This window comes from Tupaia chinensis, unplaced genomic scaffold (genome assembly GCF_000334495.1).
Source record: "Tupaia chinensis unplaced genomic scaffold, TupChi_1.0 Scaffold146687_1, whole genome shotgun sequence".
Classification (NCBI taxonomy): Eukaryota; Metazoa; Chordata; class Mammalia; order Scandentia; family Tupaiidae; genus Tupaia; species Tupaia belangeri.
In genome coordinates, this window is record NW_006206544.1 from 4,841,317 (window position 1) to 4,855,309 (window position 13,993).

The 13,993-nt window shown below is 40.0% G+C and overlaps 1 protein-coding gene across 1 annotated transcript in view; it reads left to right on the plus strand.

Moving 5' to 3' along the window:
• The first annotated feature begins 1,019 nt into the window (after window positions 1–1,019).
• RTCA (RNA 3'-terminal phosphate cyclase) overlaps window positions 1,020–13,993 on the plus strand; it is a 42,974-nt gene continuing 30,000 nt past the window's right edge. The window contains exons 1-7 of the mRNA XM_006169030.3: window positions 1,020–1,159; window positions 3,683–3,826; window positions 6,871–6,994; window positions 9,184–9,242; window positions 11,908–12,049; window positions 12,291–12,415; window positions 13,541–13,599. Coding sequence (XP_006169092.1) covers window positions 1,035–1,159; window positions 3,683–3,826; window positions 6,871–6,994; window positions 9,184–9,242; window positions 11,908–12,049; window positions 12,291–12,415; window positions 13,541–13,599 — 778 coding nt within the window. The 5' untranslated portion in view covers window positions 1,020–1,034. The remainder of the gene's footprint in view (window positions 1,160–3,682; window positions 3,827–6,870; window positions 6,995–9,183; window positions 9,243–11,907; window positions 12,050–12,290; window positions 12,416–13,540; window positions 13,600–13,993) is intronic.

Sequence of the window (13,993 nt, forward strand, 5' to 3'; positions counted from 1 at the left end):
CTATTGTCCCTGTCCCGACCTGAGAACTTTGAATAGTTGCAGTTCACTGGAGTCAAGACCTTGCATTCATCCCCAACAAGGTGGCATGACTTTGTTCTGAGTATGGTACTACTGATCCACACCCTCCACACCCCCACCATAATGGTTTCTCATTGAAGAAAACTAGATAATACTCCCCCCCACACACATACACACACTGTCCATGAGAACCGAGAAGCCCATTGAGCATCAATGCACCAGGAGTACATACTTCAAGGGACAGCCTGCAGAGAAGGCAAACCGGACCAGAGAGGGGAGGGCTGGTTTGCAGCAGTATCCATACTTTTCCTACTACTACTACTTCAGTTCGAAGAGTATGCACCTCTGAGTGTGGATGGCCGGCAGTTGGTGTGGTTCCTAAGGTGCTGGACTCCCACATGCCAGACGACAGTTTGAGTCCCAAACCTGGAGGCTAGCCTCTTCACTTTCCCTTTCTCTAGCTCTAGTCAAATTAAAATAAGTAACGTTAAGTAAATAATTTTCTAAAAAAAGCATAATCCTGCGGTACAACTGAAGGATTGAAGATGAAAAGGAGGCTTCCTGTAACCTGCGGGTTTTGCTGTGCTCGGGCCACATTTCCTGCGGTGTTCCACTGCACATCCAGGGCCAGCACCCCACCTCCCGGCAGCTTCCCAGTCTGGCCCAGATCTCCCTGCACCGCCTCTGTCAGGGAGCGCGGCGCGCATGCGCACTGGCTGCCGGGCCTTGCAGACCCAGCCTCATTGCTCAGTACTCCGGATTCCAGGGAGGCGCCACTCCTTCCGCCTTCCCGCGGGGCCTCGCAACCTCAGGCGTGGCGGGTTTCCGAGCTGCTGGGCAGGAGCCAGCGTCTCCTTTTCTTCGTGTTCTCGCGGAGGTTTTGCCGCTGCAGGCCGGGCCCCAGGGCGCCTGCGATGGCGGGGGAGCGGGTGGAGGTCGATGGCGGGATCATGGAAGAGGTGAGTGCGGCGCCGGGGGCTCAGCAGCTGGGCTGAGGAGGCGAGCGTTCGCGGCTGATGGTCTCTTCTCCACCTTCGCAGGGCGGCCAGATCCTCAGGGTGTCCACCGCCTTGAGTTGCCTCCTTGGCCTCCCCTTACGGGTGCAGAAGATCCGGGCCGGCCGCAGCACTCCAGGCCTCAGGTAAATTGGGGCGGCTGGGGAACCGGTCCGAGGGATTGGGGCCGGGAGTAAAGGAGTCCTGGGGGTGGAGCCTAAAAGGTCAGGACCAAAGGTTGTGCGGTTTGAGGCCCGGGGCCGCGGGGTTCGGTGGATCCGCCCTGAGCCTCCTTTTCCTAGCTCTGGGATGCCCTGGGATGCTCGGTCTGAGCGGTGCCTGAAGTAGTGCGGCCTTGGAAGCCTCCCACGGTGAGTTTAGAAGCAGGCTAGGATTTGACTGAAGTTGCCTGGTTTGCAGAGCTGCCTTTTAAAACGTTTTCCCGCCGCATCGTGCATTCTGTGTACCCAGAGAGCGCGTGTCGGCGGGCCAGATGGATCAGGGCAAAATGCTCGTGAGACCAGAGGAAATCCAGTCCTTAACCAGTGTATTCCGTGCTGCCGCACATTTTACAGTAATAGCAGTAGCACAGAAAAGGGTCTTAGGACATGTTATGTTCGCTCCGTTCATCCTACGAGAAAGCTGTGAATTCGACCAAAAATATCTGTTGTGGAGTTGACCTTCCCCTGTCTTCTGTCTGGGAAGCTGGGCGTGCCAATAGGCAGTTTCAGGTTCATGCGTCTGTTAGAGGAGGACCCAGGTCAAAGCCAAACTGATCCTTTTTCTACTCATCCTATTATATTCCATTTTAGTACATCACCTTTTATCCACAGTCAGTTTTGAAAGGACATTATTAAAAAGAAGTTATTAAAAGGAAATTATTGAAATCCGTGAACTATTTTTAATTTAGAGAATGTTCATTTTCATCGTCATAGCAGGTGTTTGCAGCCATCCAGTTCACCAGCAGGGGAATCCAATTCATTAAGACTCTCGTTGACACCATTAATAAATTAGTTTGCTAGGGCTGCCTAACAAAATACCACACGCTGGGTGGCTTAAACAGTCGAAATTTATTTTCTCACAGTTCTGGAGTCCAGAAGTCCAAGATCAAGGTGCAGGCAGGGTTGGCTTCCTCCTAAGGATAAGGATAAGAGAAGGACCTATTATGAGTCTCTCTCTCTCTCTCCCTCTCTCTTAATATGTTGATTCCTCTGCTCTGTGCCCCTGGTATATCTATTTGTCCTACTCTTCTTCTAAGAACACTGGTTAGATTGTATTAGAGACAATCTAACAGCTTCAGTTTAACTTATAATAATTACCTCTCTGAAGGCTCCATCTCCAAATATAGTCACGTTCTTAGGAACTGGAGGGTTGGGGCTTCAGCATATGAATTTTGGGAGAACACAGTTCAGCCCCTAACAGGTACCGTAGATTATTCAGAAAAGTGCAAGTGAGACTTGTGAGTCCTAGGTAGCTTTATTTATTTATTTTTTTAATTTAAAAAAGAATGATTTGTTTAACTTTGTCATATTTATTTTTTAATTTGTTACAGTGTATGTGTGCTCACCATAGAAATACAGAGAGAAAGTGATAGAGAGAGAGAGAGAATGAGAAGGCAAGCTGCCAGGTCTGGGACTTGAACTGTAGTCATCCATGTGGCAGTCTAGCACCTTAACCACCATGCCACCTACTGGCTCCCCAGGTAGATTGATTAATTTTCCCATTTTCTATACTTATTATTTATTTTTTAATAATTACTTATTTTATTTATCCATTCATTTATTTTAATTTCACCAGAGAGAGAGAGAGAGAAAGTGAGAAAGCAAGCTGCCAGGTCTGGGACTTGAATTGTGGTCGGCCATGTGGGAGTGTCTAGTCCCTTAACCACACGCCACCTGCTGGTCCCATATACTTCTTATTTGTAATAGTACGTTAGTGTAAGTATTAATGGTCAAAATAACTGGTCTCATAGGCCAGTAAAATGATGCTTATTGGGAACCAACAGGTAGCATGGTAATTAAGGGACTAGATTCCCACATGGCCAACACAATTTGAGTCCTCAACTTGGCAGCTTAAAAATCACACCGGCCACATGTACATGCATGCCCAAAATCCTGAGAGGAGAATGGAGGAGAAGCGATTGTGATGTGGCCATCTCTCTTGGGGAATGATTTCTCACTTTCACACTTGCCCAATGGCAGAAATCTAAAAAAAAAGAAAAAGAAAAAAAAGAAAGAGAGAGAGAAAAAGAAAAAGAAAAGAAAGAAAGAAAAGATGCTTACTAACAGGTAGTCTAGTAGTCTAGGTGAGTAAAAACCCAAAAGGAAGGCCAACAGGTGACATGCTGGTTAAGGCATTGGACTCCCACATGGCTGACAGCAATTTGAGTCCCAGACTTAGCACTCTTGCTTTTTCACTTCTCTCTTTCTCTCTCTCTCTCTCTTTCTCTAGTAAGGGAGTTGCACAAGCCCTATGCAAATTTAAAAATAATAATAATAAATAAAATGAACAGAAATTAAAAAAAGGAAGCTCTGACACAGAAGATGTGGTACTTACTATGGTTAGACCTTGCTGTTTTCATGCCATTGCAGTTTTATAAGTGTGTCATAAAATGTGGGGATATAGGCAGTCTGAATGCACACGTTTTGATGCAGTATTATGACCTGAAGGCCTCAACATTTATCTGGACTGGAAATGATTCGAGATTTATGTGATGGGCAGCTGGAAGGGGCAGAAATCGGCTCAACAGAAATAACCTTTACACCGGAGAAGATCAAAGGTGGAATCCACACAGCAGATACCAAGACAGCAGGGTATGTATCACATTCCATCTAAGTTGGAGTTTGACATTAGATTTGGAATCAAACCCGTTGTACCATTTACTGAGCAAGTTGTTCAAATTCTGCAAACTTGGGGCCAGAAGGTGGCATAGTGGGTGGGACACTGGGCTCCCACATGGTCGACTGTGGTTCTAGTCCCGGACCTGGTGGTTACTTTCTCACTTTCTTTTCTCTTTCTCTCTCTTTCTAGTCAAATTAAAAATAATAGTAATAAAATAATGACAAAATAAAAAAAAATTTAATTGTACAGACGTCATTTTTCCCACTTTTAAAGTGGTGTCAAACACATTTTAGAGTTAGAGACAATGTACGTAAAGTTGGCAGTACCTAATTGCTTATCAATTGTAGCTACTACTGTATCTGGAATTTTCTCATGTGTAGTATGGTATGGCATATTTGTTTCTTTACTTTTTATTATATAGAAATTGAATATCTGAAACTGAAATTCTCCCATTGAGAAGTGGATATTTAACAATTAAGTTGAGCCCTTATTTTCTAGCTATCCCTTCTTTTATTGACAAAACAGTAACTACTTTCTGTATTGCTTTTCTGAGCTACTTGACTGATTGCTATCATAAGCAGTGCTCTTTTCCTAGAATTTTATTCATTTATGAAGAAATTTGATAAAACAAATGGTATCATAAACCTGATACCAGTTTGTTTCAGAAATGACTGTTTTAATGGATCATGTATTTTAGCTTAAGAAAATATTTATTACTAATTGAGATTTGAATTATATTATGACTTCACCTTTATGGAAACTGATCTGCTGGATCTAAAGTGAGATTTGCCAAATGAAAACATTCTTGGGCCAGCAGATGGCATGGTGGTTATATCACTGTACTCCCCACATGGCCAACCAGGTTTCAGTCCTGAATCCAGTGGCTTGAACATCATGCCAGCACATGTATGTGTGTTCCCAAGATCCTGGGAGGAGAAAGGACTGTGGTGTGGCCATCCCCCCTGGGGGGGGTGATTTCTTACTTTCCCTCTCTGTTTCTCTGTCTCCCTCTTTCTCTCTCTAGCAAGAGCACATACTGTAAGGCAAAAGCCTCTTTTTAAAAAAAAGGAAGAAAACTTTCTTATGGGAATTAAGGAATTTTGAGATGTCTTTATAGTCAGGCATTCTCCTGTACAAAAACCATCTGATAAAACAAAATGATAGAATTTTTAAACTTCTCGAAAAATACATGTGAATGAAGAAGTGTGATCTTGTGAATGAAGTGCCCTTGTGAATGAAGAAGTCTGAATCTCTTGGTGTTAAATGATCAAGATCAGAATTAGAGTTAACCTCTTGGCTTTCAGGCTCCTATCCCACTAGAATATATGGAAACTCAATTTACAGTTGATCATTTAGTTCTATTTAGGAGATTCAAGCAGAATTCAAGCAAGAAAACACATCTTGTGCCTGGCAGGTGGCATGGTGGTTAGAGGCGCTGGATTCCCACGTGGCTGACCACGGTTTGAGTCCCGGAACTGATGGCTTGCCTTTGCACTTTCCCTTTCTCTCTGTCTCTCTCTCTGGTCAAATTTAAAAATAATAATAACAAATGAAATTAAATAAATTAATTAATTTTAAAAAAAGAAAGAAAACAAATCTTACTCATTTTTTGCCATATTTATACTTACTCAGTTTTATCCCTAATTGTGGTTATCATAGCAAGTGTTTTCTCTGTCTACCTTTGTTTTTTACGGTTCCTTCTGTAAAGGTTTACTAACTTGGAATCTGATTTGATTGAGGGAAAAAAGAAATACTTTATATGTTTATTTCTCAGAGAGAATAAATAATGAGAAATTCAATAATTATGAATATATAATTTATAGTAAATGAAGCATTTCTACTTTTTAAAAATTTGCTCCTAATCTCAACTCCTGAAAACATGTATTACATTGCCTGTATTTTCCTCTTTTTTTAATGAAAGTTTTTTTTTGCCATAGGGCTCTGTACATACTGGAGACAGAGAAAGGGAAAGTAAGAAATTACCCCCCTCCCAGAAGAGATGGTCACACCGCAATCCCTTCTCCTCCATTCTCCTCTTCAGATTTTGGGCATGCACAAACACACCCACACCCACACACCTGGCATGAGTTTCAAGCCACCTGGTCCAGGACTTGAGCCATAGTCAGCCATGTGGGAGTCTAGTGCCTTCACCACCACTCTACCTGCTGGCCCCACATTTTCCTTTCATAACGCTAAACACATTATATAGTTAGTAAGTACTGAATCAATGACATTTATTATTAGTGATAGAGACTTTCTAGTTCAGTACATATGCACTATTGTGGTAAGCCAGTTAAGTAAAGTATATATGAGTAGATGTTCTGTCAAATTCCCTTTGCAACTCTAATCTACTTATTGGATGTGATTGCTTTCCCTTTACAGGTTTATTGAGGTGTAAGTATTTACAGTTAAATAAATAAACTTTCTAAATTTTTTTCTTTTGGTTTTTGCCATAGGTGTGTGGGCTTGCTGGAGAGAGACAGAGAGAGGAAAAGTGAGAAGTCATCTGATGGATGGTCACGCTGCAATCCCTTCTCTATTCTCCTCTCAGGATTTTGGGCATACACATACATGTACCCATCATGATTTTTTTTTAAGGAATTATTTAATTTGATTATTTTATCATTTTAAAAATTTGCTACTGGGTACAGGCACTCACCAGAGAGACAGGCAATGAGAAAGTAAGAAAGCAAGCTACCAGGTCTGGGACTCCAACCATGGTCAAGCATGTGGGAGTCTATAGTCTTAATCACCGTGTCACCTTCCGGCCCAACCCAGCGTAATTTTCAAGCAGGCAGGTCCAGGATTTGAACCATAGTTAGCCATGTGGAGTCCAGTGCCTTAATCATTAAGATACCTATTGGCCCCAGAGGCTTTAAAAAGAAAACAGAAAAAAAAAAAACAAAACATTTAACAGACACAAAAATGGATAATTATCTACTGGTAATAGTGTGTATGATAATAAATAAATATGAAAAAAGACAAAACATAGCTCAGTGGGTTCTGTTCTCTTTAGGAGCGTATGCCTCTTGATGCAGGTCTCAATGCCCTGTGTTCTCTTTGCTGCGTCTCCATCTGAGCTTCGTTTGAAAGGTGGGACTAATGCAGAAATGGCCCCACAGGTCGATTACACAGTGATGGTAAGGGCTTTTGTTGCTGTTGACAAACTAAGATGATCTCATGTATTCTTTTTGCTCTCCATTTTCCATTTAAATATATCTTGAATGTTTTCCTTGTTTTTTTCTTCATGGTGTCCAGTTACATTCCTGGAGACGGTAGGCACTTACATTTAAGCTTGTTATATCTTAGAATAGTCTTCTTTGTAAATTATTTTAAAATCTCAGTTGTAATTATGTAAATTGTGTAAGTTATGTAAATATATTAATTTATGAACATAAGAATTATGATTTTGAAGAAAACTGAAAAAAATTAAATGATGAAACTGAAAGCATTCTCTTATAACTAGGGGAGAGAAAAATAGTGTAATCTTTTTTTCTTCATGTTTATCGAGGTGTAATTATTATTAAATTCACCCTTCTTTTTTATTTTTCTTTCGAGAGAGGTTTTTGCTATAGGGTGCGTGTGGTTGCCAGAAAGACAGAGAGAGAGACAGAAAGCGAGAAATCTGCATGCATGCACACGCACCTGGTGTGAGTTTAAGCCACCAGGTTCAGGATTCAAGCTGCGGTCGGCTACATGGGAGTCCAGCAACATAGCCATTACAATGCTAACTGCTGGTCCCAAATTCACCCATTTTAACATACAGTTTAAACACACACTTATGAACCTCCACAATCAAGATCTAGAATAGCTCCATTACTTTAAGAAATGGCCTCCTACCCCTTTGTGGTCGGTCCTGACCCCCTGCCCCGGCAGCCACTGATTTGTTTTCTGTCATAGTTTTGCCCTTTTTTTCAAATGTCATATAAGGGATTAATACTGTATATATCCATTGAATCTGTTTTTTTTTTTCGTTTGCTATAATACATTGGAGTTTCATCCATGTTGCTTCTATCAGTAATAAAAACTAAGTAGTATTTTTATATTTGGATGTACCAGTTTATCAGTTCGTTTGTTGAAGGATATTTGGGTTGTTTCCAGTTTTGGGCAATTATGAATAAAATCACTATTAACATTTATGTATAGGTGTTTTGTGTGAACACAGATTTTTATTTCTCTTGAGTAAATACACAGGAGTGAGATTGTTGGGTTGTTATGGTAAGTAGGTCTGTGTCTAACTTTATGAGAAACTGCCAGATTGTTGTGGCATTCAAAGTGGCTGCATCATTTTCATTTTCACTTCATTCTCCCTAGCACTTGATAGTTTCAGGGTTTTTTTTTTTTCTCCCTTAAAAAACAGTTCAGGGGCCAGCAGGTGGCATGGTGGTTGAGGTGCTGAACTCCCACATGGCTGACCATGGTTCGAGTCCTGGACCTGGCTGCTTGCTTTTTCATTCTCTCTCCATGCCTTTCTCTAGTCAGATTAAAAAATAATAATAATAGTTTAATAGATTAAAAAAAAGTTTAATAACATGTATACCTTCTACATATTGTACATGGGAGTTAACCCAGAAAAATGAGTAAATATCTAGAGTAGACCTCAAAGAATGCCATTAGACTTCAGGATTAGATACTGTCTTCTAAGAGATGGTATTATCTTTTTAAAGTTAGTTTGATAAGAGACACAATGAAAATTCATCTCTCCTCACCTAGTAATTTCACATCAAGGAAACCATCCTAATTAGCTATTAGAATATGCAGCAAAAGATGTTAGTTATTTCAGCAGAACATTATATACTATAATTATCATTATATAATACATATAATTACATAATCATGAAAACTTAACAGAATAGTTAAGTGAATTATGCTAGAATGCCAGGTAGTCATATTGTTTGGGAAGAATTTTATGATGTTAGGAAAATGCCTTATGTTTATAATGTTAAAGATTAAAAATTATATATACAGTGAGATCTCAACTATAAAAAAATGGAAAAGGCAGGATGGAAGACCTTTGATGAATATCCTCTAATTTCTAACAGTGCAATATATGGGACAGTTAAGAAAATATTGGCCTCTGGAGTAAAATAACCACTGGGATTTAACATTCAAGTTCTGATTTATTGTTTTAATTAGATAGACTAGCACAGCCCTGATTAAATAAATGTTAAGCTGTTCATTTGAAAAATGGAACTAGCATATATATTTATATCATTGTTTACATATAGTGCCTAATTAATAGCTTAGTGCAGATCTTTTTTGGTTTAATACATACACTTTGAATCAGTGAATATTAGTGATTAAAGTAACAATGAAACTCATTTTTCAGGTTTTCAAGCCAATTGTTGAAAAATTTGGTTTCAAATTTAATTGTGACATTAAAATGAGGTAAGTTGCTTCTTAGCCTTTTTCATCTATTACTCATGCCAAACTTAGTAGAAAGTTAGAACATTCATTCTGGAACCCACTTACACATTATATTTCTTGTAGGAAACAATTGAACTTTGTGGCTTAAAAAAATAAACACGGGCATAGAGGCTTGAAAGCAGGTACACATGATATTCATTAGCTTGGGAAGACATATTTTCAAGGCTATTTCTATACTGACCCCCTTCATGCCTCATTTATCCACGCCCCAACACGGATTAAATGCTTGCTGTGTATAGACAACTTGGCTAGGCATTGTGAGATCACAAAAGGGGTGTTTTTCCACAGTGTGACCAGAAACGCATTAGACATTCAGGGTTTCTCTCTCTCTCTCTCTCTCTTTTTTTTTTAAGAATTATTTTACTTAACTTTATTTATTTATTTAATTTTAATATGACCAGAGATGGACAGAGCAAGTGAGTGAGCAAGAGAGAGTGAAAGAGAGAGAGGGGGAAAATGAGCAAGCTGCCAGGTCTAGGACTCGAACCATAGTCACACATGTGGGAGTCCAGTGCCCTTAACCACCATGCCACCTCCTGGCCCCAGGTTATTTCTCTAAGGCTTCCTTTCTGCCACATAATAACCAGTTCAGATTTCTTGGCATGGCATGGAAGTGTCTTGTAGTCTTACCCAGTTTACCCTCCTAGCTCTATTGTCTCTCCTCTTTATTTTTTGGAGAGGTTTTTGCTATAGGGTGTGTGCTCTCGCCAGAGAGACAGAAAGCAAGAAATCACTCTCCAGGAGGGATGGCCACGCTGCAATCCCTTCTCCATTCTCTTTTTGGTATCTTGGGCACACACACACACACACATACCCAGCATGAGTTTAAGCCACCAGGTCCGGGACTTAAACCACCATTGACTACATGAGAGTTCAGTGACATAGCCATTATGCTAACTGCTGGTCCCGTCTCTCCTCTCCTTCTGACATGTTCTTTTAAAAAAATTTTTAAAGATTTATTTATTTAATTTTATTTGTTGTTATAATTTATCTTTTAATTTGACCAGAGGGAGACAGAGAGAAAGAGAGAGGGAGAAAGCAAGGTTTCAGGTCCAGGACTCAAACCATTGTCAGCCATGTAGTCCAGCACCTTAACCACCATGCCACCTGCTAACCCCCTATATGATTGCTTGCTAGTCATTAAATGCACTTTGTGCCTTTGGACTTTACTGTCTTTGCATATTGTTCTTCCCTGGTTCTCCTAGAAATGGAAAGTCCTATGTTTTTTCAAAATGAAACTTGCAAGGCTGGCCTGGTGACCTAGTGATTAAGGGAGCTGGATCCCCCACATGGCCTGCAGCGTGGTTCAAGTCCTGGGCCTGCTGGCTAGAGAAACATGGGCGTGTGTGCATGATCCTGACAGAATGCAGAGATGGAGGAGAGGGGATTGTGACATGACCACACCCCATTGGGGAGTGCTTTCTTTTTTCTTGACTGCTTCTGTCTCTCTTTCTGTCAGTCACTCATGCCCTCTGGCAAATTAAAAAAAAAAAAAGAAGAATGAAATTTGTTATTTTTTGTGTAAACTGCCCATGAATGTGCCTCAGTTGGAATTCATATTTGCACCTCCTGTTGTAGTCCTCCTTACAGCCTGGCTTACATTCTGGTTATGGGTGGAGCCATCTCCTTCTCCTGCTTGAAGAGAGCACTTGTCATCCTCAGCATCTGCTGTAGAATAAATAACCCTAAGTGGGACTAGCAGTTAGCACAACGGCTAGGTCACTGGACTCCCATGTAGTCGACGGCGGTTCGCGTCTCAGACCTGGTGGCTGAAAACTCATGCTGGGCGCATGTGCGTGCATGTCCAAGATCCTGAGAGGAGAATGAAGGAGATGGGATTGCAGGGTGGCCATCCCCCCTGGGGGGTGATTTCTCGCTTTCTGTCTTTCTGTCTCTGTCTGGTAAGTGCATGCTCCCTATAGCAAAAAAGAAAAAAAAAAAAAAAAGAAATAACCCTAAGTAATTGAGTTGACATGTTGCTAATGTTCAGTGACTTAAATATTCATTGTGTATTTATTTATCTACCATGTGCCAGCCATTATATGAAGCACTGGAAAATAGCAGAAACAAAATAGACAGATCCAGCCATCAGGGAGCTTATATTCTAAACCAGCACTCTTAAGTAGAACTTTCTGGGGGCTGGCAGGTGGGGTGGTCGTTAAGGTACTGTATTCCCATGTGGCCAACTGCAGTTCGATTTCCAAACCCGGTGGCTTGCTTTCTCACTTTCCCTTTCTCTCTCTCTCTGTCCCTCTCTCTCTCTCTCTCTCTCTAATCAGATTAAAAAATAATGATAACAAAATTAAATAGATAATTCTTCTTTTAAAAAGTAGAACTTTGTGCACTGAGGGCAGTGTTTTCTGTCTTTGCTGTCCGATATGGTAGTCACTAGCCAGAAGTGACTCCTGAGCTCCTGCAATGTGGCTAATGGAGCTCGGTAGGTGGGTTTTAAGTTCTGTATCATTTTAATAGTCACATGCAGGTCAAGGATACTATATGGGACAGCAGAGACCTAAAATATCTAAAGCTTAACATGCATTACATGTTTGGGTGCCATTCACATGTTATTATATTGAACTTTATATTTGTCGTATAGTTTATGCGAGTATTTTTATACTTTTCATAGGGGCTATTATCCAAAAGGGGGTGGTGAAGTGATTGTCCGAATGTCACCAGTAAAACAATTGAACCCAATAAATCTCACTGACCGCGGCTCTGTGACCAAGATATATGGAAGAGCATTTGTTGCTGGTGTTTTGCCATTTAAAGTAAGTTACTTAGATGTTCTTAGAAGTGTATGTATGTCTCAATAAGTATTGTGTCATCTGAATTTTGAAATGATTGAATTTTAATACGTAAATTTTTGAAAAGTCTGCTTTCTCTCTGGTTTTGAAAATCAGATTTTTAAATAATGCATGTAAATGTTATTATCTTATGTGCCTTTGAAGACTCGTCCAAATAACTAGTAATTAATTTATTTCATTCTACTTTTCTGTCTTGCCAAATTAGGTAGCAAAAGACATGGCGGCGGCAGCTGTGAGATGCATCAGAAAGGAGATCAGGGACCTGTTCGTTAGCATCCAGCCTGTCCAGGAGCCTAAAGACCAAGCTTTTGGCAATGGAAATGGAATAATGTGAGAGTACCTTTTCCTAGACATTGGTTGCAAGCCTTGAAACAATGATCCTTTATAAGTTAACACTGTTGATTTTTCCTTAAATTAATAGTTTTAAGAAGATTTATTTTTAAGGTTATTCTACCTAAAAGATGATGATGGCAAAAAACTGAAAAAAAAAAGTAAATGATTATTCTGATTTTCTTTTTCTGAAGATGGTTTCCCTTTTATTATATTGTAAGATCCCCTTTACTTGTACAGTGAACTGAAATGTTTAAGCTAATCAAAAGTTAGTCTTTGAAGCTGATCCTCTGAAAAATAGTCCCAATTGCTTAAAATACCTGAAATATGGAATCAACTCACAAATATTAAATACAAGAAACATCTTTTTAATAAAAGGAATTGAAATATTACCTTAATCCAATTTACTTATAGAATTAAGTGTTACAAAAATTCTTTTATGTTTTTGAACTATAAAATATACTTCATAAATATTTAAATTTCTTTTTTATTATTTAAATTTATTATTATTTTTACTATTATTATTATTAATTTGACCAGAGAAGGAGAGAGGGAGAATGGGAGAAAGCAAGCTGCTAAATCTGTGCCTCAAACTATGGTCAGTCATGTGGGAGTCTGGCACCTTAACCACTATGCCAACTGCCGACCTGTCCTTTTGATTTCTTAACCACATTATTTCACTTTATTTCATTAGGAGATCCTCAGTGTGATACAGGGCATTCACCTTAAAATATTTGAGATAATTCAAAAGAAATTACTCCAAAGAAGCAAACCTGAAACAATGCTTCCTTCTCAAGTAAAAATTAACTCAAGATATTTTATGATAGAGAATTCTGATTAGACCAATGTCAACTGGAGACATGTATTGAGGGAGAACTTTAGGCAGGTAGCCTGGGTCATAGTTATGACTTTGAACACCTGCATTCATCTCTATCCCTGGACTTCCCAGCTATCTGAAACATCACTTCTCTGTTTCTGCTTATACCAGCGTGAGCTGGGTTTCTGCCAACTGTCAACTTTATATTTCTCAATTAACAGACTGTTCTTCTGTATTTTATTTGCATGCAATGTTAGAATATTTCTAGCATTAGATAATAATACTTTTTCTTTTTTTCCCCCGTGTAGCATTATTGCTGAGACATCCACTGGCTGTTTGTTTGCTGGATCATCGCTTGGTAAACGAGGTACAGATAAATGAAGGGGGACCGTAGTTCCTAATGCTACTGTAAAATTCTTTTGTTTTCTGTCAGGATTAGAATTTATGAAATGATGGGTGACAAGTTCAAAACGATATAGTTAACTCTTTTGAAGTAAAACTTTTGGTCTTTCTCCCAATTTTGTATTTATACTTTTTTTTTTTTGAGAGGTTTTTTCACTATAGGGCGCGTGCGCTCGCCAGACAGACAGAGAGAGACATAGAGACAGAAAGCGAGAAATCACCCCCCAGATGGGATGGTCACGCCGCAATCCCTTCTCCTCCATTCTCCTCCTGGTATCTTGGGCACGCACGCACACGCGCCCAGCGTGAGTTTTAAGCCACTGGGTCCGGGACACAAACCACGGTCGACTACGTGGGAG